At 53.0% G+C, this 22628-nt stretch overlaps 1 protein-coding gene across 3 annotated transcripts in view; it reads right to left on the reverse strand.

Annotated features, from left to right (window-relative positions):
• Positions 1-318: 318 nt before the first annotated feature.
• Cntfr (ciliary neurotrophic factor receptor) overlaps positions 319-22628 on the reverse strand; it is a 40564-nt gene continuing 18254 nt past the window's right edge. For all 3 annotated transcript variants that reach the window (XM_045158959.1, XM_045158954.1, XM_045158967.1), the window contains 8 exons: positions 19078-19162; positions 14505-14738; positions 6687-6804; positions 6349-6515; positions 4913-5076; positions 1496-1676; positions 989-1157; positions 319-901 (listed from right to left, as the gene is read on the reverse strand). In XM_045158959.1, coding sequence (XP_045014894.1) covers position 901; positions 989-1157; positions 1496-1676; positions 4913-5076; positions 6349-6515; positions 6687-6804; positions 14505-14738; positions 19078-19162 — 1119 coding nt within the window. In that variant the 3' untranslated portion in view covers positions 319-900. The remainder of the gene's footprint in view (positions 902-988; positions 1158-1495; positions 1677-4912; positions 5077-6348; positions 6516-6686; positions 6805-14504; positions 14739-19077; positions 19163-22628) is intronic.

A 22628-nucleotide genomic window follows, 5' to 3' on the forward strand; every position in this document is an offset into this window, starting at 1 on the left:
TTTGCTCCTGGCTGCACACTCCAGGTAAGCTTGGCTCCTCAAGAAGTAAGTAGAGCATAGCATCCTGAGTGTCAGTGGCCTGGAAGCTGAACCCCTCCCCACCCTGATCTCCTTTTTTCCCCCTCCAGGCCTTTAGAGAAAAGGATCTCCAACGAGTATTATCTTCCCAAAGCTGCTCTGCTTCGAGGACTCATGAAATGGTAACGTTTAATGAGAACCCCCCATTACCTTCCCAAAGTTGCTCTGTTCCGAAGACTCATGAAATGGTAACGTTTAATGAGAACCCCCCACCCTCCCACCCTTGTATATATACATCTATAAAAAATTCAAATACAGCAAGTTACCATTGAGTCAGACTAGAAGGGACTGACAGGGCATTAAATACTGGGGAATAGGATGGGGTGAGTGGAGGGTCATACAAAACAAGGGCAGAAGTCTGGAGGGACTGAAAAGTGTGGGCACTGGGGGGAAGGGGATGGCTGGGCCCCCCCAGTGCCAGGAGCTTATAATCTGATGGTGGCAACAGAGACCCTGGGACAGACAGGAGGCTGGGGCAGGAGGAGAAACTGTGGACATGAGGGGCTCCCCTCAGGCCCCCCAAGGGCTCCTGGGAGTCGCTGGCATTGGAGGGTCCAGCCCGAGGGGGCAGGTGAGGGGGGTCTTTGGTGGGTGGGTCAGCTGCATGGTCTTCTTCCCTTGAGGGAGAGAGAAGGGCCGGCTTGGTGTGGCAAGGCTAGGGGATGGCAGGCCCGGGCCTGCCGGGGTCTCTACAAATTGTGTCTGAAGAGAATGCAAAAGGTCCTCCTGCCCGTGTGCAAAATAGAAACGGGGTCTGCAGGCTCAGCTCCGGCCTCCTGCTCCTCTGCAGGTGCTGTGGCGTGTCCACATGGGGTGCTGGGCTCTGGGGAGACAGGCAGACGACTGTGAAGGGTGAGGCTGGATGGGAGTTCCCTCATGCGCCCCACCACCACCACCCAGATCTACCGACCAGATCAGGAGACTGCTGGCAGTGGCGACAGCGGCAGCCAGGGCCAAGGTGACGGGGACAGTGATCCAGAAGGGTACTGCGGGTCCTCCGCCGCTGCCCAGCTCCTCAGAGTCACAGATCTTCGTGGTGGGAGGAGGTGCCAGTGAGCTGGTCGTGCTGGTCGTGGTCTCTGGGGAACACGGCGGAAACTCAGGGCAGGGCCAGGGCTAGGGTCCCACCCACGCTGAAACTTTCCCGAGGCACACTGTTGCTGCGTCCTGGCCAGGCTGGTGCTGCCTTCCCCACCAGAGAGATCCTGAGATTCCTCGGGCTCACAGACAACCCCTGCACCCAGTATCCCTACTAAGGACGTCCAGAGAGCAAGGCTGGACAGATGCATGGGAGCATGGCAGCCAAGGAGAGTGAGGTGCACAGGTTCTAGTCCTAGGAGCTCCAGGGAGCAAAAGAGAGCCAGGCAACAGGCCAGGCCAGGAGACCACAAGGTACAGGGGTGAGGGGCAGGCGCACCTGGGGCCTGGGCCTCGGTGGTAAGGTGTCGTGGCTCCTCAGTCCAGGGTGTGGCATGAGCAGCAACACTCCAGTCACTCCATGTCCCGATATCGTTGTCCTTGGCTGCTACCTGGATGATGTACTCCTTCCCGGCATACGCATCTGTGATGGTGTGTGCTGTGCCGTCTGACAGCTCCACCTGTAGCCGAACCATGAGATGGAGGTTTGGACCTAGGAATGGGGTCCCCCAGATGAAGCAAGGATGTCTTTTATTTTTTAATTTTTGTTTTTGGTCTTTCGAGGTAGGGTCTCACTCTAGCTCAGGCTGACCTGGAATTCACTATGGAGTCTCAGGGTGGCCTAGAACTCACGGTGATCCTCCTACCTCTGCCTCCCGAGTGCTGGGACTAAAGGCGTGCGCCACTACGCCTGGCTACGGATATCACTTTAAAAAATATTTTTATTTATTTGAGAGAGAGTGTGTGAGAAAGAGGCAGAGAGAATGGGTGCACCAGGATGTCTTGCTACTGCAAATTAACTCCAGAAGCTTGAGCTACCTTGTGCATTTGGCTTACGTGAGTACTGGAGAATTAAACCCGGATCCTCAGGCTTTGCAGGCAAGTGACTTAACCACTAAGCCATCTCTCCAGCCCTGAAGCAAGCATATCCTAAGGCCAAGAAGCTCCTGGAGGGAGTGAGGACTTCACCCAGGGAGAGGGGCTACATGATATCCCTATGGGAGAGTGGAGACCTCTCAGGAAGAAGACCCCAGGGAAGGACCTCAGCCTTGAGGGAGCCTGGAGTGACTCTGCTCAGAGGCTGTGAAGACACTCATGCTAGCTAGTCTGATGCCACTGGGACCAAGCTGCTTAGCTTCCATGGGCTTTATGTCCCCATCTGCAATCTGGTGTTGATGATAACACATATCTGAGGGTCATAATGAGGACGAAGCCATCGAAGAGTACCAGACTTCAGTTAGCACTGTCACTGTGGGTTCCAGGTCTAACCCCATGTTCCCTGATGCCCAGTGTACCCACCACCTGGTCCCAGCTGGGGACCCCTCCTAGGAAGGACACCACCACGGGGCCACCCTGCCTCAGGTGGGAAAAGGTGGGGACAGTCCCTGTGGTGGCAGGACAGCTGCTTCATGTCCTCCTTGAGGAATCACATCATGCTCCACCATGGCCTGCTAGCCTCGCCCTGCTGGTCCCCCCATACTCCAGACCGGCCTGCCTGTCCGGCAGCCCTCCCGTCCGGCGCCCCTCCCAGACCCAGGCTGGGCTCTGGTTCATCTCAGCGGCACCCGCTGCCTCATTAAGCAGCCTCGTAAACAGGAGCAGCCGGCAGGGGCGGAGCAGGGGTTGCTCTGAGCTCCGTCTGGCTTTAAGGCCTTTTGGTCCCTGTTCCAATCACCCCCCTCCAAGAAAACTAGGGTCTAGGCCACCTAACCTGACAGGCTATGAGTGCATGTGCATGTATGTGCCCTTGGGTCCAAGCAGAGAAGGAAGCCCCTTCAATTCCTGCTGAGTCTATGGCCCTGTTGCAGGAGGCCCTGCTAAAGGTCAGAGGTCAGGGTCATGCTGAAATACATTTGGGGCCAGAATCTGGCCCAGTAAATCCTACTCCTGGGCCTGGAGGGCCAGTGGGCACCAAAGGCCCACCTCTCCTGAATCCAGAGCTCCAGTGTTTTCTCTGGCTCCTTTGGCCCCTTTCTCCCTCCTTCTTACTTTACAGACCTCCACACCTGTCTTTCCCCAGAGACAAAGGAGAGAGCCAAGGGGAGTAGATCAAATTCCCACCTTGCTGATGGGCTCATGACACTGAGCTTCTAGGAATATGGCTCAGGAGACAATGACCTCCAGGCAGTGACAACTCCTGGAACCGAGGAACTGTCACTGCCATCCACCTCACCTTGGAGTCCTCCACCCAGTCAGCTACAGCAGATGGCAGACCCCACCCCAAGCCTCCTGGCTGAGTTAGGGCCAGAGCAGGTGATGTGGGAGCCCGTGCTGGGTTCCAGTTCTTGCACTGCCTTCCTCCATGCTGATAACATCCCTTGCCAGGCCTCCTAGTGCCTATTCTTTTGTAATTCCCGGCCTATATTTTTCTCTTTAAAACCCAAGTTATGCTGTTCTGCTGTTTCCTCCCAGTCATGCACCTGCCTGTCTCCAAGATCAGGGATAGGGAATAAACTGTACACAGCAAAATTCAAGTTGAAAAGAGCCATAAATCTAACCCACCCCCATGCCTGTGAGACATGAAACAAGGCTAGGATGTGCATGAGTCACGTGTTCTCTGCCCACCTCAGCGGAGGGGTCAGTTCTGTCCACAGTACAGGCCAGTGTATGGTCTTGGCATGTGAATCTCATGCATGTATGGAGCATGACTCCTACTGGGAGCCACGTGTGTGCGTGCATGTTCCCGTGTGTGTGGTGGGCAGTGTGCCAGGTCCACTGCAAGGCGTGTGCACTGTGAGGCGCAGAGCTGCTGCCTGTAACTCGTTAGCGGGGGAGGGGCTTGTGAAACCAGACCCTGGTCATTAGCAATGCATTAGGCGCGGGCAGCTGGCCAGGCAGGAGGGACTCCGGACTCTGTCAGGGAACACGTGAGCGTGTGAGTAGCCTTTGTGGGGGCCAGGCCCACAACCCGGACAGGCACCTAGGAATCAAATTACGTATTTTAAAGGCCAGACAGGCGAGGGGCATAAGGAGATGGCACTGGATCCTGGTGGACACAGTGGGGTTACAAGCCGACCTGGAGCCAGCCTAGCCTGCCTCATGGAGCACCTTTGTGGGCACACAGAATGCTCACAGCCCTGAGATCAACTCCAAGTCTCCCCCACATCTCTGGCTGCTCCCCAGAGCTCTCCATTTTAGCTTGATCAATATCAGACCGTAGTGTGACCCCCATACTGATCCTTGTCTGTTGCTTGGTTCCCAGCCCAGGCTACCACTTGCCTCACCTGACTGACCACTTTGGCTTCTATATGGTCATCAAAGTCTAAACTCACTTCCTGAACCAAACTTGACCCCAGGGACTGATCCCTACCCCTCAGGCCCATCTGTGAATCCAGGAGAACTGGGTCTGTCCTGCCCCTTGGGTCCAGATGCTGAGGCAGAGGGCACAGGAAGATCCCTGGCAGGGGCTGAAAGCCCTAGGTCAGAAGGAGGAGACATTGCTCACCTGCCTGCCAGGGAGCTTCTAGCGTGTTACTACCCAGGAATCCACGTGTTCCCTGTGGCTCCGTGGGAATCCCTCTAAGGCAGCCCTGAGCTCCACCCACTTTACCAAGCCCACTGGTGGTCCCTTTTGTCCTAGGGAGACTATGTGACTATCACTGAGTTCCAAACTGACGCTGCTCCCTGGGGCATGGGTGCCTCTCACACTGCTCGGCTGACAGAGGTATTCAGAACCGGGGTAGAACAGGGTACTCACATGCTGCCACTGGTCCAGGATGAGCGGCCGGTAGCGCAGGAAGAACTTGAGAGGAAAGGACTCTGGGTCAGGCCAGGTGGAGGGGGTCTGCCACGTTACCTCCAGCCGGCGAGGGTTGCTGGGCACTGGCCGGGCTACTACGTTTTCTGGAGGATCAGGCTTCACTATTTTGGAGACAAAGCTTTGTTAGTACACTAATCTCTGGGAGTAACCCCATGTTGCCAACCCCAACCACGCGTCAACCTTCTCCATTGCCAACCACCGACATGATGGTCACCAACCGTCTCCTCTGTTGTCAGCTGTGGCAAGCACAATGAATGAGCACCTCATTACTTCTACCACCTCTGATGTCCCAGTCGACACCACTGACTGTCACCACAGTCTGGGTCTTTATACAAAGTTTGTTATTTATTTACTTATTCATTTATTTACTGAGGGTGGTCTTACTCTAGCCCAGATAGATCTGGAATTCACTCTGTAGCCCAGGTTGGCTTTGAACTCACGGTGATCCTGTTACCTCAGTCTCCTAAAGGGCTAGGGTCATAGAAAAGCAATCCACCATGCCTGGCTTAACACCCTAAGTTTCCTCTCAGCACCCCCCTTCATGCTGACCAGCATTCCAAAGGTGAGCCCTACGTGATGCCCCACCATGAACACTGTCACCCCTGTTGCTGCCCAGGCCTTCTTGCCTCCTGCACCGGTATCACTCTCTCCGAAACCTGGTTTCCCTTTAGCTTTTCTAGTTCCAAACTGAGACTTGGTCTCCCTTACAGGAGGTCTGGGTTTGAAGCTGCTCTGAGGGTCAAAGGTAGGCAGCCATGGACACAATTACGGGCCCAGCTCCTGTAGAAGTAGTCTGACTGGGGATCTGGCTGTGGGGCTTGGGGGAAAGCTGGGCAGACAAGGATCTGGTGAAAACGGAGCTGAGGAAAGAGTGAGTCTGCCTGGCATGGGGCAAAGACTGGCAGGTCTGTGTGGGGCGGGAAAGGAGAAGGTGGAGCCGCTGGAAATAGAGCACGGGCAGTAGAGGATCTGCATGGGATTGGGGGGGGGGGTTTCGTCAAGGAGAGGGTAGTATCTGTCCCAGTCCCGTCTCCTGTTCTGACACCTCATTCATCACAGGCCTTAAGGAAGCCATTAGCATGGGGGGGGGGTGCTGCAGCTGTGCAAGGATCTGGCCCAGGCAGCCCCCTGCCCTGCCGCATGTTCTCTGAGCCAGAGAGACAATGCAAGGAGCTGCTGGAGAGGTCTCTTGGCCCTGCAGGTAAAGGCCATTCACTTTCAGGGTCACAGATGTATCATGTCACACGCCTCTGTGCACACATGTGCCAAGACACGCCTATGCCATACGCACACCAATGCTCACACATGCCTCTGACACACTTCCACACTCCCAGCAGAGTACGCAGCAGGCCTCCTCCCCCCCTCACACGCACCAATGGTGAACTCGTCGAAGGTGATGGCTGTGGCGTTGTGACCCAGGGCATTGCTGACACTTATGGAGACCTTGTACTTGATGGTGGAGAACAGGTGCATGTAGCGGATATGGCAGCGGTTCTTAAGAGCTGGGTCCTTCTCACAGACCATGATTTTGGAGCCATGCCTGGAAAGGAGTGAGACCCAGGTACTGTTACCAACATCAAGGGTCAGGTGGGGGCAGGCTGAGGGAAGGTCAAGCCCAAAGCTGGGTTGGGGTCTTGGACTCAGGGCTTGACGGGGAGAAGGGGAGGTCAAAGGTCATGACCAGAACTAGGTCACCGGTGCAGCTACTCACAGGACAGTCACGTTGAAGGTGTTGGGGATGTAGGTGGGAGTGGGCAGGTGCCAGCTGCAGTAGAAGCCCTTGGGGTAAGTGTTGGAGCGACAGTTGAGCACGGGCTCCCGCGGGGGCACTGAGAGCGAAGACAGGGGGAGGTCAGAGCGTTCTTGGAGCCTCTGGTCTCCAGTACTAGTATAGGGACAGGTGGGCCCCAAAGCCCCAGCCCTCTCCCCTCAACCCACCATCGATGCCAAAGGTGGGGGTGGGGCTGTCAGCGAGGGTCTGAGTCTTCCCAGGCCACAGACAGCCAGATGTTTAATTAAAGAAAAACAAGGCTGCGTGGAGGAGCCAACCTGCTCCGTGGAGGCAGGAACTGTGGGAAACGGGCTGAGGGCCTCAGCTCATCAATCACAACATGGAGGTGATGTTGGGGGGGTCAGTCCCAGGCCACATCGCCTACCACCACAGTGTGTCTACCCCAGAGGAGGACAGTGCCATAGACGCTGAAGTAGGCCCTCTGGCTGCTGGGGTGAGCAGGGGACCTTTTTGGAGAAGAGGTGCCCTAGGTTTCCCCTCAGCAGAGCCTGAGAGGCACAAGGACAGGACTAATGGCCACAGGAACACTGGATGGCTAGTCATATGCACATCTGTGTACAAATCTGAATGCATAGGTGTATTTTAAAAATTATTTATTTGCAGAGAGAGAGAGAGAAAACGGGCATGCAAGACCTCTAGCCATTGCAAATGAACCCCAGATACATGCACCACTTTGTGTATCTGGCTTTACGTGGGTACTGGGGATTCCAACCTGGTCCTTAGGCTTTGCAGGCAAGTGCCTTAACAGCTAAGCCATCTCTCCAGCCCCATTGGTGTTTTTTTCTTTTGTTTTGTTTTTTGAGGTAGGGTCTTGCTCCTCACTCTAGCCAAGCTGACCTGGAATTCACTAGATAGTCTCAGTGTGGCCTCAAACTCATGGCAATCCTCCTACCTTTGCCTCCCGAGTGCTGGGATAAAGGGCATATGCCACCATGCCTGGCCCCCACTGGTGTATTTTTAAATATTCTTATTTCTTTGTAAGGAGAGAGAGAATGAATATGGATGGGCAGGGCCTCTTCAGAAGGTGCACTTCAGAAGCGTGAACCATTTTGTGCATCTGGCTTTACCTAAGGTGCTAGGGAACCGAACCCAGGCTGTCAGGCTTTGCAAACAAGCACCTTTAACCACTGAGCATTCTCTCCAGCCTGAATAGGTATGTTTTGTGTATGCCTATGACATGAATAACAAACCAGTGACACAGAACAGCACTTATGTGTGTGCCTCATCCATGTATGACTGTGTGAAAATGTAATGTGCACAAAGAAAGCTACTGTTCCCTTGACGAGTACCCCTCAGGCCCCCAACCCCACTGACTTCCATCCCCTTAGGAAGGCCATGACATGTTTAGCATCTGTCTTCACTCTGACAGAGACCTAGAAGGGGGTGGGGACCTGCCTGAGATCACACAGAAAGCCACAGCTAGACTAAATCAGAAAGGGATTATCCACCTACATGACCACACTTGGGAAGTCCCTTCTGCTGTCTAACCACGGTTTTTGCTGCTGTGAGCATTCAACCCAGCTGTCCTACCCTCAGGCATTGGGCAAGGTGTGAGGACAGACAGCTCAAGTTCCTGGAAGGAGGCGGCTTCTGTGATCCGACCCAGGCAAGGAATGTCCAACTGTGGCTCCAGGGACACTGACACCTCCCTTCTGTGCCTCCTGCCTCCCCACCCCCTGCCTGACAGGTGGACAGGAAATGGGAGGGGCAGCTTATAGAGTGGCCATGGTGACCTATGGAGAATGGTGGCTTCTCTCCACGTTATATAGTTGATTGTAGATGACTGACTGACCGTGTGGACACTGACAGGGCATCCAGTCTGGGTGACTGTCGAGGGGCTGGGGGCACAGCCCCCAGAACACAGCCCTGGCTTCGCTGCAGGCGATGCTGGGCAGAAAGGCCCAAGGCAGCTTCTGTGCAGCAGGGTGGCAGTGCTGTAGGCAGAGCGGTCTCTGGCCCCAGCTTTCTGTGAAGAGCCCACAAGGACCACCCTGCATTCTCCCTGCCTCCCCTGGAAGCTTGCCCGCCCCGCGTCCATGCTGTGTTGAATCCATGTTTATCCCATGTGCCTTCAGTGTCTCTATCCTATCTACCCATGGGTACAGAGATCTGCATGGGAGTGGTGGGGGGTGGTGGCCAAGGACACAGGAAGTGACTTCTAGGGGCCTGTGGGACAGCCCAGAATTGGCAGCAGCTCTAGGAGGAAAGGACATTCCGAGGTCGGCTAAGAAGCCTCTACTCCCCACGCCTGCTGCCACCCCTCCCTTTTGCCCCCCCAGCTTCTAAACAGGAGGGCGCTGGGTGTGTGTGTGGGGGGGGTGTGAAGCTGCAAAGTCAGCTCCCTGCTGTCTGTCCAGGACTGTGGAGGGCAAAGCAGGCCATGGCACTGGACCCACAGCCCCCCTCCTCCAGCCAGTCCGACCAGTCTCTACCTTTTCCATTTCCTCCTGCCCTCCCCCTCAGACCAGCCCCCACCCCTTAAGCCTCCTCCTCAAACCAGTTTCCCCCTCTGACTGGGCAGGTCACAAGGGGCTGGGGGCCAAGTAGGGGCTTCACATGTCATCTGGCTACTCCTGCCTGGCCTTGGGCCCTGAGCAGGGAAGGGCTTGGGTTTCCTGACAGGGACCAGGTTCCTCAGAGGGAAAAGGAGGAAAGAAAAACAAAGAAAAGGAAGAAAAGGAGTGACTTGCAGCAGCTGGAGCCCAGCTGAGAGGCCGGGTGGGCGGAGATGGGGGTGCTGTGAGAGACCAAGTGTGAGATTGCGGGACAGTGTGGGATCGGGAGGCCTGTTGTGAGTGTGCTATGAGCTGGGGGAAAGCTGTTTTTAAGACACTGTCTTAACTCTGAGAGGCTTTGTGTGTGAGACTCAGTGGTATAACTAAGATTGGAGGCTCTGTGGGACTGACTACATGACTGTTGTGTGTGCCTCAGGGTGAGGCTATCCGATTGGAGAGTGTCTGTGTGTGAGGCTGTTTGGCTGACTTCTGTGGAGTGTCAATTTGCCACTGTACCTGCAATACACCGAAAGCTCCACCATACATGAGACCCTAGATATGTGATGGAACTGAAAACCATGGGTGTGGGAAGATGGCCCGAATCCCCAGCATGCACACGCATGAGCTTGGCATGGATGGTAGGAGGACGTGTAAGGAGTGCAGGAGCAAAAGCTCGTACACACGCGTATCGTAATAGTCCATGCTGGGCACCCAGGCATGCTCGTGGATGTCCAGACATCCTGAATTTCCCCTTGTGGGGGTTCCTGAGATGCCTAAGTGACTGTGTCAGCTGTGACAGGGTGTCCCTGAGTCCCATGCGGGCCGTGTGCGTGTGCATGTGCCCTTGCTGGCCCAACGTTTGTTTGTTTTCCTCCTAATTGGCTTGTTTTTCCATGTCCAGCCCACCAAACCGCATGTTTTTCCTCTCATCTAGCCAGCCTGACTGGGCCGGAGCCCCCGGCACGCATGAGGCCTGCCTCCGGCCTAAAGAGGAGGAGGAGGAGGAGAAGCAGGCTGCCCACACCCTGGGCCAGGCCAGATCAGGCCAGGGCGGGACAAAGTGACCCTTCCGCTCAGCCCTGCCCACGCCACACCCGAACTCCTGCTGCCTGGCACTGAAAGCTCATGGCCTGTGGCATTCCTCAAGGCATCCCAAGTTGAGGACTCTCAAATGCCCACTCCTGCCTCCCACTCACTTCCCCCCAGACATCTTGAACCATAGTCTTCTGTTGGGTACTCTTTCCTCCCCAAACAGCTGTGGGCAGTAGTGCTGAACTGGGGGTTTCTATCTTGACCACGTTTAAAGAAGAAAAAAAAAAGCCGGACAAGAAACTGTCCATTTAAAAATTATTTTAATCTCTGGTTTGTTTTACCTTAAAATCAGAATGCTTGGCAGTGTCCGGTAAACAAAAGGGAACTACTAGAAGGGACACTGTGATCCTAACAGCATCAGTAGGACGAGTCCTTGTTGCTGTGTGAGGACCCACCTGCTAGCAGGAAGGTGGGTCAGGAGAAAGCAGGGTAGCTTTAAGACGTCTTCCAGCAGAATGTCATTATGGTCAAGTTCCCTTTGAAATGGACATAAAAATCTTACATGTTTAGTATAAATAGTAATTTTTGGTCTGGGTGACCCACAAATCAAAGGTAACTGTGTCCTGTTCTCTGAGAGCTGGCAAGAAGGATAATTTGATATTGAGTGTTGCCAAACCCAGTCTCTTGTTCTAATATAAAGTGCCTGAGACAACCATGATTAATATACCCTGTTCCTCTGACCAGGTCTTTAGAAGGAAATAAGACAATGAGAGATAAGTAGCTGTTTCGAATGCTAAAGGCAATTCATGGCCAGCCCTCCCCTGAGGGGCAAGGTCTAGGGAGCAGTGAGCACTGTGTCTACATGGTGTGGGCCTTGGTCACAACAGGGCTGCTGCAGCTGTGACCAGGTGATAGACTGTTCCCCTCCATGGACCTCTCAAAGAAGGTCACAGCACTAGGAATAGGGGTCCAGGACCACCAAACACCAGCTGATCCATCCTGAGGACTTTGGATAACAAACTGAGAAGACAGGGGTGCCAGTGACTGGTACTGAGGTGAACGCATCCTTCTACAACACTCAGAAAACAGCACCTGCCCCAGCCCAAGCCTAATGGCCTGCAGCCTGCAGCTAATCTGAGTGTTCCACGGACCCCACAGTAGGACAGGGAGGATCCAGTTAGGCTGGTACTGCACTTCTACATAAATCCAACAGGGGTCAGGGGTCACATTTGATTTGAATGGCATCTCTTCAGTTTAATTTTTTTTTCTTGGTTTTTCAAGGTAGGGTCTCACTCTAGCCCAGGCTGACCTGGGATTCACTATGTAATCTCAGGTTGGTCTGGAACTCACAGTGATCCTCCTACCTTGGCCACCCAAGTGCTGGATGAAGGTGTGTGCCACCATGCCCGGCTTAAACACATTTTGAAAAGACTTTTCCACTAGTAAAAGGTATGTCCCCACCAGAACCTATTTTCACACTTTACTTGGCCCTGCCAGAGGGGATTTTTGTAGGAGACCTTGAACAGCTCTTCAGCCTAACATTTCACATGGTTACCCACATGGGTCTGGTTGCCCAGATCTCTTGGGCATTTCCTAGGTGGCTTTCAGGGAATAACGGACTATCTTCTGGCTGTGGGTGAGGTTCTCATGGCATGTGTTCTGTTGCTGAGTGCCTCTGGCTGCGTGCTGGGTGCCTGGCCACCTGCTCTTCAGCTGCTGAACTCACCATTCTGCTTTCTCTAACCCCCTTTTCCAAATCACATTCATCTGATGTTCCCCTCTACCTTCCTACTGGCTTTTTCTTCTCAATTTTTGTTCGTGTTTCTCCATCAGCTCCTTACATACTAACAGTCTTCGGGTTGCAATTCTGTGTCCTCTTCTTGTCCCACAACCTCTCCTTTGCCCAACTCACCCCCTCCCATGGCCTTCAAGCTGACAACCCCTAAAATTCCCATCTCCAACACAGATCTGTCTCTGAGTTCTATACTCTTTGATTTACTGGCTGCTGTGCAACAATTCCACATTGTCTCTCAAGGACCTCACCCAGCATGCTATGTCTATAGCAGGCATCTCTGGAGCTTCAGATCGCTGGCTCATACCATTTCTCGCTACCAACTTCTGCAGGTGTTTGCTCGAAAGCCTCTCTCTGGTCACTAAGACCTGCTTTGCTTGCTGAGGCACCCGGCCAAAAGTGCTAGGCCAAACACCCTCCCCCAGGAGTGTATAAACATCCTAGCTCCCTTACCCCTCAGGAAGACAACTCTAGGGTGTGCCTTTTGTATTCTATACCCAGAGTTCACTTATCAGTGGCTCTTATTGTCAAGAGACAGCAAACACCTTGATTTTTTTTTTTTTTTTTTGGAGACAAGGCCTTTAACTATGTAGACCAGGCTGGTCTCAAACTTATATTTTTCCTGCCCCAACTTCCTGAGTATTGGGATTACAGTTATATGCTACTATGCTCACTAATAACTTACTTTTTTTTAAATAGTAGGGTTTCACTCTAGCCCAGGCTGACCTGGAATTCACTATGTAGTCTCAGGGTGACCTTGAACTCAAGGTGATCCTCCTACCTCTGCCTCCTGAGTACTGGGATTAAAGGTGTGTGCTTCTACATCTGGAATTAACTTACTTTTTATTTTTTATTTTTATTTATTTATTTATTTTTGGTTTTCGAGGTAGGGTTTCACTCTAGCCCAGGCTGACCTGGAATTCACTATGTAGTCTCAATGTGGCCTTGAATTCATGGAGATCCTCCTCTCTCTGCTTCCTGGGTGCTGGGTTATTTATTTATTTTTAAGACAGGGTCTCACTCTAGCCAAGGCTGATCTAGCACTCACTCTGTAATCCTAGGCTGGCCTTGAACTCACAGTGATTCTCCTACCTCTGCCTCCCAAGTGGGATTAAAGACATGTCCCAACACACCCAGCTTAATTTACGTTTTTTAAAAAAATTATTTTTATTTGTTTATTTATTTGAGAGAGAGACAGAAATAGGCAGAGAGAGAGACAGAGACAGAGAATGAGTGTGTCAGGGCCTCCAGCCACTGCAAACAACTCCAGATGCATACGCCCCCTTGTGCATCTGGCTTACGTGGGTCCTGGGAAATTAAACCTGGGTCCTTTGGCTTTGCAGGCAAGTGCTTTAACTGCTAAGCCATCTCTCCAGCCCAATTTACTTTTTATTAGCTAACTTACCTTCCTATTTCTGTCACTTTCTTATTCTCTGAAGAGGTTTCCAGTACCTGTCAAGCTGCTTGCATGAAAATTCTCATCTTGAGATCTGTATTCTAGGGAAACCCAAACCCACCCACTGTCCATCCAGAATGCATTCTTTGCCTTCCTGTTGTCATGATCACACTTCCAGCCCTCTTGACTTCTACTCTCAACTCTCCAGCATTCCTCACCTATTGCCAATTCCTGGAGGCCCCAAAACCCTGCTTCCCCAACTCCGTGCTTTGGTTCCACATCCTCACCATGTCTCCTGCATCCTGCTACAGTGCCTCCTTCCTGCTCTGGCTCTGTCCCATTCAACCTGCCTTTCTTCACTGCACTGAGAGGGATGCTGTCAACATCTGATTTATATCATGTCACTCTAGTTTCTGAGCTTGAAACCTGCACTCTGTTCTTTCCCTCAGCTCCTTCAGCCTAGAATCACACTCAGCTCTCTGCTAGAAATGTTTCCATATATCTTCTAAATCCTGAGTCTCCAAGTATCTGCTACTCCAGGAAGCCTTCCTCCTTCTCTGGGGCCTCCCAGACTGTTCCTACTTACAATAATAACCTTGTATCCCATCTCCTTTAGGGCCTTCGGCCAGCCCCTATGGGAGCAGACGCAGTGAGGCCACTCCAGCTCAAAGCTGTGACCTTAGAATCCCTTTCCATGCAGGCTTCAGATGGACCAAGCCTTGCCAGCCCTTCACTGCCCTCTGTGCCACAGGAGGCTGACGGAACTTCAGGATCTCAAAGACCTCCAAGGAGGTGGGTTACCTAGGCTGCATGACCAGGGGTCTGGACTCACTAGCAAGATGAGACTGAGAGGTCAAAAGAGCAGATTCGGATGGGATCTGAAGCCAGAGGTCAGGCTGCAGCCCTCCCTTCCCTCTCCTTGCCTCTTAACAGGAAAGACATTTGATCTAGGCTAGAGTTCCGGGTATTAAGGGAGGTAGGGAGTCAGATAAAGGATCATCAGGGTCAGGGTCAACACTTACAGCCCACATGTAGCAAGACTTGGTGGTGCAGGTGCCAGGAGTCACGGTGGAAACAGGCATAGAGACCACTGTGGCCCAATTCCAAGCCATGGAGCACCAGCTGGGAGCCGTTGAGCAGGTCAGGGGCTAGATCTGTCCCATTCACTCGCCACGTCACAGCTGCATCCCAGTTTGCTATTCCGCAAGGCAACGTCACATCTGAGCCCAGGCGCTCAAACTGCACATGGGGTGTCTCTGGGGGCAGGGAGAACACAGAACAAAATTCACAGGTCACAGCCCTGCCTAGCAAACCCCTCCACACACACACACACAGTGAGCATGTGTGCATAGGCAAGGCAGTGAAGGTACATCAGAGTGACCTGAGAGACTCATCTGACCAGGTGAGTGTCTCTTGGGAGACAGGGTGTGTGCAAAATTCTCTGTAGCTGTGCAAATATGCGTCTTTATTTTGATAAGTGTATGCATGTACAGGGGTGGGGGAAGTGAAAGAGAGAATGATTGGTGTAATTCTTTTAAGAGTCTGTTCTTGGTTAAAAACTCAGTTCTCCTTCAATCCCCAGGTTCTTCACAGCGTTTCCTGACCCCTATGACCCTAACCTCTTGCCATCAATAGGCTGAGCCCCAGTCACTGACATCTGTTATGTAGGCAAGATAGTACTGAGGGGGGCCCTCCTGGACTCCTTTCTCTACCTCTCACTGTCTTTTGCTCCCTCAATCCTTGTCTTTCTGACCTGTCTCCGTCCCCTATTTTATTTATTTATTTGAGAGAGCGGGAGAGAGCAGAAGAGACAGATAAGAGAGAAAACGGTGGTCATTCCAGGGCCTCTACCCACCGCAAACAGCTCCAGACACATGTGCCACCTTGTACATCTGGGGAATTGAACCTAGGTCCTTAGGCTTCCCAAGCAAGTATCTTTACTAAGCCATCTCTCCAGCCCTCCTGTCTTTCTTTTTGCCTATCTCCTCCCCGACTCCACCCACCACCCACAAGTCCTGCCTCCCCACAGCTTGGGCAACAGCAGAAGGAAGAATAAACCAGTCTTGAAATAAGCCCTGGGGAACTCCTGGCAACTGTCAACTTTGAAAGGCAGAAGTAGTTGAGGGGGTGGCGCTGGGCCTGAGACAGGGTTCTGACCATTCCTCTCCTCTCCTCTCCTGCCCCCAGGAGAGGCCTGTAAGATCCAAAGGCTAACCCCAGCCCTGGCCCAGCAGCCAGGCGTGATGGATGAGCCCAGGAGACTGGAGGTGGCAGGGTACAAGGGAGCACCTGTCACAAAGCAACGCCGGGTGGGGGAGGCCTCAAGCAGGATACAGTCCAAGGCAGGTCTGCAGGCAGCGGAAGGGCAGACATGCAGCACAGTGGATTGTGACAATCTTGGGACACCCCTATTCACCCCATGTTTCTCCTCCTGCCCTGAGCCTGGAAGGACTGAGGCTTCCCTCATCCCAGCCAGATCTGTGGAGTGAGGGTGGGAGGGAAGGGGAGAAGGGAGGGGGAAGGGGCAGCAAGGGGGGCTGCGGGATCCCTCGTTAACACTCCCTCACATCTTCCCTCCAGAGAGCCACCCCGCTGAGTTGGGGGATTTTCAGAGGTAATTCCTGTTAACGAGCCAATTAAGTTGGGCCAGTGGCCTCTTAATTAGACTTGTTAACACCACCAGGACTGCAGGGGGCAGGGATCCCCCAGGGTCCCTCTGCTACCCCTCCCCCTCAACCTAGCCCCCTCCCCAGGACTGATTTTCTCTGGGCTGGAATGTCTGTCCCCATTTGCTGCCTATGTGATCCTCCCAGCCAGGGTCTCTGTCTCCCAGTCTGTGTCCCTTGCTGTCTATCTCTGCCTTGCCCCTCTTTGAGCCTCTCCATCCCTGTCAGAGGAACGGGAAGCCGGAAACCCAGCCAGCCCTGACCACTTGTCTGTGGGGCTTGGGACCAGTGGAACAGAGGATGAACGGGCGGAAGGGCGGTGGCTGAGGGCCTTGGAGGCCACAGCTGTGAGGCTGGACCAGAGACTGAATAGGGGCCTCCCCCTGACCAGAGGCCCAGTGTCCAAGACTCAGGCCATTGAGCACCCCCCCCATCCAATTGCTCCGGCCACTGAGCCCCCTTCCAGCCTCCCTTCCAAAAACCTGGAGCTTCCAGGAAACATGCCAAGCCCCTCTCTCTACATCCCCCCCCCCCAGCATCCAGCTCTGCATCCAGCTGCCTGAGGAGGAGGCTGAAAACTGACCGTTGGGGAGGGGGGCGTGGCCATCAGGGTCCCAAAGGCAACATATCAGCATTGACCAAAAGCAGCTCAGAACTCCCAGGGACTCAGAAGAACACTTCAGTGCTGGGGATGGGAAGCAGGTAGAACCACACGATGAGGAAGCAGCACCCCAATAACACAACAGATACAACCATGGTGAACTAACACTTTCCAACCATCCCTCGTGTGCTTTGAAAACACAACCCGACCACAGTGATGAAGGGTGGGACAGCCACATAATGACGAAGACAACGGCAGGCCATCACACAGAGGGAGAGGAGAGACATTCCAGCCTCTTTGTGCCAGGCTTTCCTGACATGACAATCTCAGTGTCACAACTGCTACAATAACACAACAATGGCAAAATACACAGCCATGCAATGCAATGATTCCAGAGATGGCAACAGCTTAATCCTTTGTCTCCGGACAGCTCTTCCACCGCCCCATGGGTGCCCCTACTGATGTGCTGTCCATTTCAGAAATTAAATCAAGCAGTAGGGGGAGGATGGGGCTCTTGGCCCTGACGCGGTGACAAATGCTCCAAAGGAATCAGCTGTGAAAAGGTTGTTAGAAGCCAGGATGAGAGACAGAGACAGGATGAGGTCATGGACATGGAGAACACAGAGGGACGGAGCTGATGGCTCCCTCACACCTGCATGCACAGGCTCACATGGGGACCACATGCCGGAAACAGTCCCCCCGGGTGTCCTAAGCGATTCTGTATTGCCACACACAGGATGAGGACGGTTACCCATGAAGAAGCAGCACGTAGAGGACAGTCATCACAAGGTTACAGTCACACATGGGTTCAGTCACACAGGGACATTATTCCACTTCAGGGATGGTAACACCTGATACAAGAGCACCGACATGCACAAGAAGGGCACACTTACATATGGGGACAGGGTCGCACACACAGCAGGCCAGTCTTACCAAGAACAAAAACACACAAAGAAAAACAGTCAGGCATGGTGGCGCGTGCCTCTAATACCAGCACTTGGGAGGCTGAGGTAGAAGAATTACTGTGAGTTTGAGGCCAGCCTGGAACTACAGAGAATGTTCCAGGTCAGCCTGGGATAGAGTGAGACTCTACCTTGGAACCCCACCCCAAAAGAAAAGAAAAACAGAAATACTGTCAGTCATGGGGTACAGTCACAAACACAATGACACAGCCCCACAAAGGGCAGCACCCAAGCAGTGAACAGCCTTAAAGAGTATAGCCACATGGAGAAACCCACTCAAACAGGGATTTGCTCTCACCTATACAAGAAAATAGTTTCACACACTCAAGAGATGTGGCTTTATGCCAGGGCCTGGCCATGTTCAGTCCTGACTTTACACACGGGTAGAGACCTCTGCACACAATGGCAGAAACCTCTGGCAGGGCCAGCCAGCAGCATTGGAGCTGGCCAGGCTCTTGCTGGGCCTGTGTTGTTGGCCTCCTAAAGAAGAGGCCACAGAAGCCTTGACCCTGGAATTCAGAATTAAGGATGGTAGAACTCAGCCATCATGGTTGGTTCCATACCTGCGCTCTGGAAAAACCAACCCTCACACCTTGCTTTTTCACATCAACCAAGCAGGTGGGATTAGTACCCAATCAATGGGAGAACTTGGGGAGCTTCACTGGAGGATTTCCAATTTCCAAGTTCAGACTTTGTTTGACGTGGCTGAGGGGCTGATGGTCAAGTTAAAAGGGTGCTTGTTCCCAGGAGAGGTGCAGCTTCTCGACTTACAACTGTGGGAAGGACTCAGCCCTCTCTAGAAAAGCGGCTGAGAGGAGGGAAGGAAGGTTGCCAATGACCAGCCCCTGAGCAGTCTCTCCCCCTCCGGCCACTCCAACCGACTGGGCCCCAACCTTTGTGCACCAGCCTTATCCTGCCTCTCTCTGCCTGTCTCACTATCTCTATCTCGTTCTTCCTTCTAGGATAAAACTGACAACAGTCTTTCTCACTATCTCATAAATGCCCTCTATACTCTACAAATCTGAAAGAGAGACCCTCCTTTTACCCAAATGTCATATAGGGACTCTGTCCCTAGCTCCGAATCCCACCTACCTGTACCCTGTACTTTCCCAAGTGGGAACAGGGACAGATCATTCCAAGCCAGAGACATGACCAGCATGTGACCATCCAAGTATAACTGTGAAGAGCTGTGCCTAAGAGACACCAGTGAGTCTGCTTATCCCTGTCACATCACTACAAGTCCCTTAGAGTGTGCATGTGTGACAATGCCATCGAGACTTGGGAGGTACTGGTGTATAACTATGCCAATCAGGATTCGTGCACAGTTCTGGGAGGGGACTGGCAGGCAGCTCCTCCAACCACTCACCCTGTGGACTGTGTTTCTGGGTGTAGACAACAGCGGCGGCAGCGGCAAGCACAGCACAGCAGGCCCATGGGACGGGAGCAGCCATCTGTTGGGAGAAATAGGTTGGGGAGAGGGCAGCAACAGGAGAGCCCAGGCAGGAACCTCCTGGCAGCTGCCCTATTCTTAGGCAAGACTGAGAAACCTTAGCCCCACAACCAGAGCACCTCACCCCAAATGCTCTTTAATGGGGCTCAGGGTCTTCTTTCAGGCAACAGAAACCAATCTTACTGGCATCTATAGGCAAAGGTTTGCTAAGATGGTAGAAGACAACCACAGTGGTTTGTTCAATACGACTGTTGACTGCAGAATGAAGTCAACCACAGATGAGTTATAGAACATTGGTAATGCCAGGGCCATTTTTCAAAATTAAAAAATTATATCACTCTACTGGTGAGGCTGGCTAATTAGCTATAAACATCACAAACTGAAAGGGTAAGGTTTTAACATAATTGGAGGTCTGTGCTTCTCCAGATTACCTTGAACGCAAGGCCCCCTGCTGTGTTCCTGGGAGAAAGCCTGAAACCTGGATGCTCAGGAGTGAAACCCCCCCAGTCTAACATGGCCCCACCCAAACTGCCCCCAGGATCTGGGAAACTCAGAACAGCAGGGAACCAAGACAGTGCAACATGAGCCAGGCCATGTGTGGCCTTTGTTTTATTGTACACCAAATATCAAGAGAATATGAATAATTTTCTTATCTAAGTCCTTCACAAGAGCCCTACCAGAAGCATCCAAACTTTCAAGATCACGATATGACACTGTTGTCTACAAATGTGTTGGGCTGCTTTCATAGCTATGCCGAGACATATATGACCTGCAGGCTGTAGGCAGACGTGACTGTGACCATCCTTTACCCTATGCACATGTGTGCAATAGCGTGGGATCCCCGGCACAGCAGATGTTCATCAGTGTCTCCATGCACTCATACAAGTACACTCAGGGCATGTCCCCAGAAGCCAGGAAGCCAGGAAGGATGGTGCGGTGCCTCCTGCAAAGGGTTTAACTCCTCCCACTCCAGTGCACATTCATACTTGAGGGCAAGGAAATAACTGTTTTCCAAACAATAGGCCCCAAATATGACAGCCCCCCTTTCCCATCTATGAGGATGGAGACTGAGGGACTGTCAACCATACAGAAGCAAAGACCATGAAGAACACAATGAGATACTTAAGCAGGGTTGCTACCCCCAACAACTAGAGAGCCCGGAAGAATCAGCTCTATACACATTGGGAGTACTAGAGATTTGTTAGAGGGACCATCAGACAAAGATGGATGAAACTGAATAGCCAGCCAGAGGAATGGTCAGAGAATAGCCAACACAGCCAGAGGAGCTGCCAGGAAACTGTACAGTCCTCAACCAGACTCAAGTAGAAGAGCTGAGCGCACAGGCAAAGAAGCCATCAGCAACACAACCAGCCTAGAGACACCGTCAGAAACAGTGCCAAGGAAACTGTCTGACACACAAGCAGAGAAATACCAGAGAATCTGATAGACACAAACAGGCATACACCCAGATAAACAGCTAGAAAAAGAGCCAGAGCCACAGCCGGATGCTCAGTCAGGAAGTATCCACACCACTAAAAACACTGCCAGAAACACCATCAGACACAGCCCAACACCCTGCCAGAGACACTGTCAGGGACACAGCCAGAGACATTAGAAATACTGCCAGAGACAGAAACTGATATACTGCCAGATACACCCAAAAAAAGTGCCAGAGACCCAGCTAGAGACGCTGCAGACAATGCTACACAGCGGGAGAGGGTGAGCATCAGCTTGTGGCATTTGGGGAGGGGGGAAGGGGAATCTGATTTCCTGGGCCCCTCCAGGGGAAAGAGCTGCCCTTTGCCCTCCACCCTGCCAAATGAAGTCCCCTCCTCTGACCCTGACTGTCCTCAAGGCCACAGCTACAGGTGCTCAGACTGCTGCTCTCTGACACGGCTCTTCTCTCGCCTTTAGTGGCTGCAGCCCCATTTCCACCTCAGCGGCTCCAGGAGCCTTGGCTACCTTTCGGCCTGGCTCCTTCTGACCCTCGGTCACACCCCATCTATAGCTATTCTTCGGGCCTAAGAAGTGAAGACAATGATCAAAGACACAGCCAACATGTATTCAGAAGCGGTTCTGGAGGAGAAAAAAAGGACAAGCTGGAAGCCTACCTGGTTCCTCATCTCAGCCTGGCAGGTAGCCCTCAGACTCTCCCCTTCTATTGCCACCATCTGTCTGAGCCTTTCTCCTCACAGCCAGAAAGCTCCTCTGCCTCAGTGCCAGGCCCACTGCCCACCACATGGGAGCAGGAACTGGGGCATGAGCAAGCAGGTAAGGAGGCAGAGTGGACGGAGGTTGTGCTAGAGAGAAGGAAAGCAGGGCCTCAGCTCCCTGCGCTTTTCAGGTCCTAGTAGTCAGGGTGAAGGGGGAGTCAGCCAGGCCAGGGACACACACAAGCACACAGCCCCAGCCTCATCATGCACACAAACACACACGCATACACATGCACGCCCGCATATGTATATGTACACGCTCACACGTGCGCGCACACACACACAGACACACACACACACGCACGCATGCACGCACACGCGCTGATGCTCAGGCCCCTGCAGGGGGAGGGTGGCTTCTTCATCAAAGTCGCCTCCATCAGCCCGATGAGTTACTGTAAGGGCCGGGCCTTGGGCCAACGGGGCTGCAGCCACAGGAGACGGGCGCTGCTGAGAGCAAGCTAGTGCTGCAGAGAGTGGGGGTGGGATACCAAGACAGACGCTGCAGGGTCCAGGCACCCAGAAGAGGGAGAGCCCCTGGGAGGGGGAAATAGGCAGGGAGAGGCAGAGCTCTGACTGGAGCCTTAGAGGGACAAGGAGCAAAGACAGAATGGAAGAAGGAATGTTAGGAGGCTGGCAGGGCATACGGGGAACAGCAGACATTCCGGAACAGACGGAAGGACATAGTACAGGGTGGGTCTATGCACCTACCCTAGTCCATCCCAAAGAGCCTGCCCAGCTCCTCTAGCTAGAGGGCGGACGGTGCAGCAACAAGGACTGATAGAAAAGCAGGCCTCCTAGGGGTGAAGGGATTCTCACTGAGGATCTGAGAGCCTGCTCTCCAGGGACAAGGATAGACTGAAGCCTTCCTTAGCCCTCTGCCTCTGCTGTCCAGAAAACCCCAAGCCAGGTTTTCTACGTACTCTCCTCAGAGTCTCATCTGGGCCCATTGCCCAAGTGGGAAGGCTGAGGACAGAGGCATACAGAATACATCACTGCCCGGCCCTGGTTCACCTCAGGCTCCCAGGGCAAACAGCATCTTTCCCAGGAATTTTCTAAGTCCATACCCCGTGACTCTGAGATAGATCTGGATGATAAATGCCTGTAGAACCCCAGATAATGGTTATGCAAATGAGCTCAGGCTCCCTGTGGGCTCTTTGAAGAGGTCAGCTTCAGAATGAGGAGAGCCCGCCTGAGACTATATAGTGAATTCCAGGTCAGCCTGGGATAGAATGAGACCCCACCTTGAAAACCAAA

Source organism: Jaculus jaculus, chromosome 1 (genome assembly GCF_020740685.1).
Source record: "Jaculus jaculus isolate mJacJac1 chromosome 1, mJacJac1.mat.Y.cur, whole genome shotgun sequence".
Taxonomy (NCBI): domain Eukaryota; kingdom Metazoa; phylum Chordata; class Mammalia; order Rodentia; family Dipodidae; genus Jaculus; species Jaculus jaculus.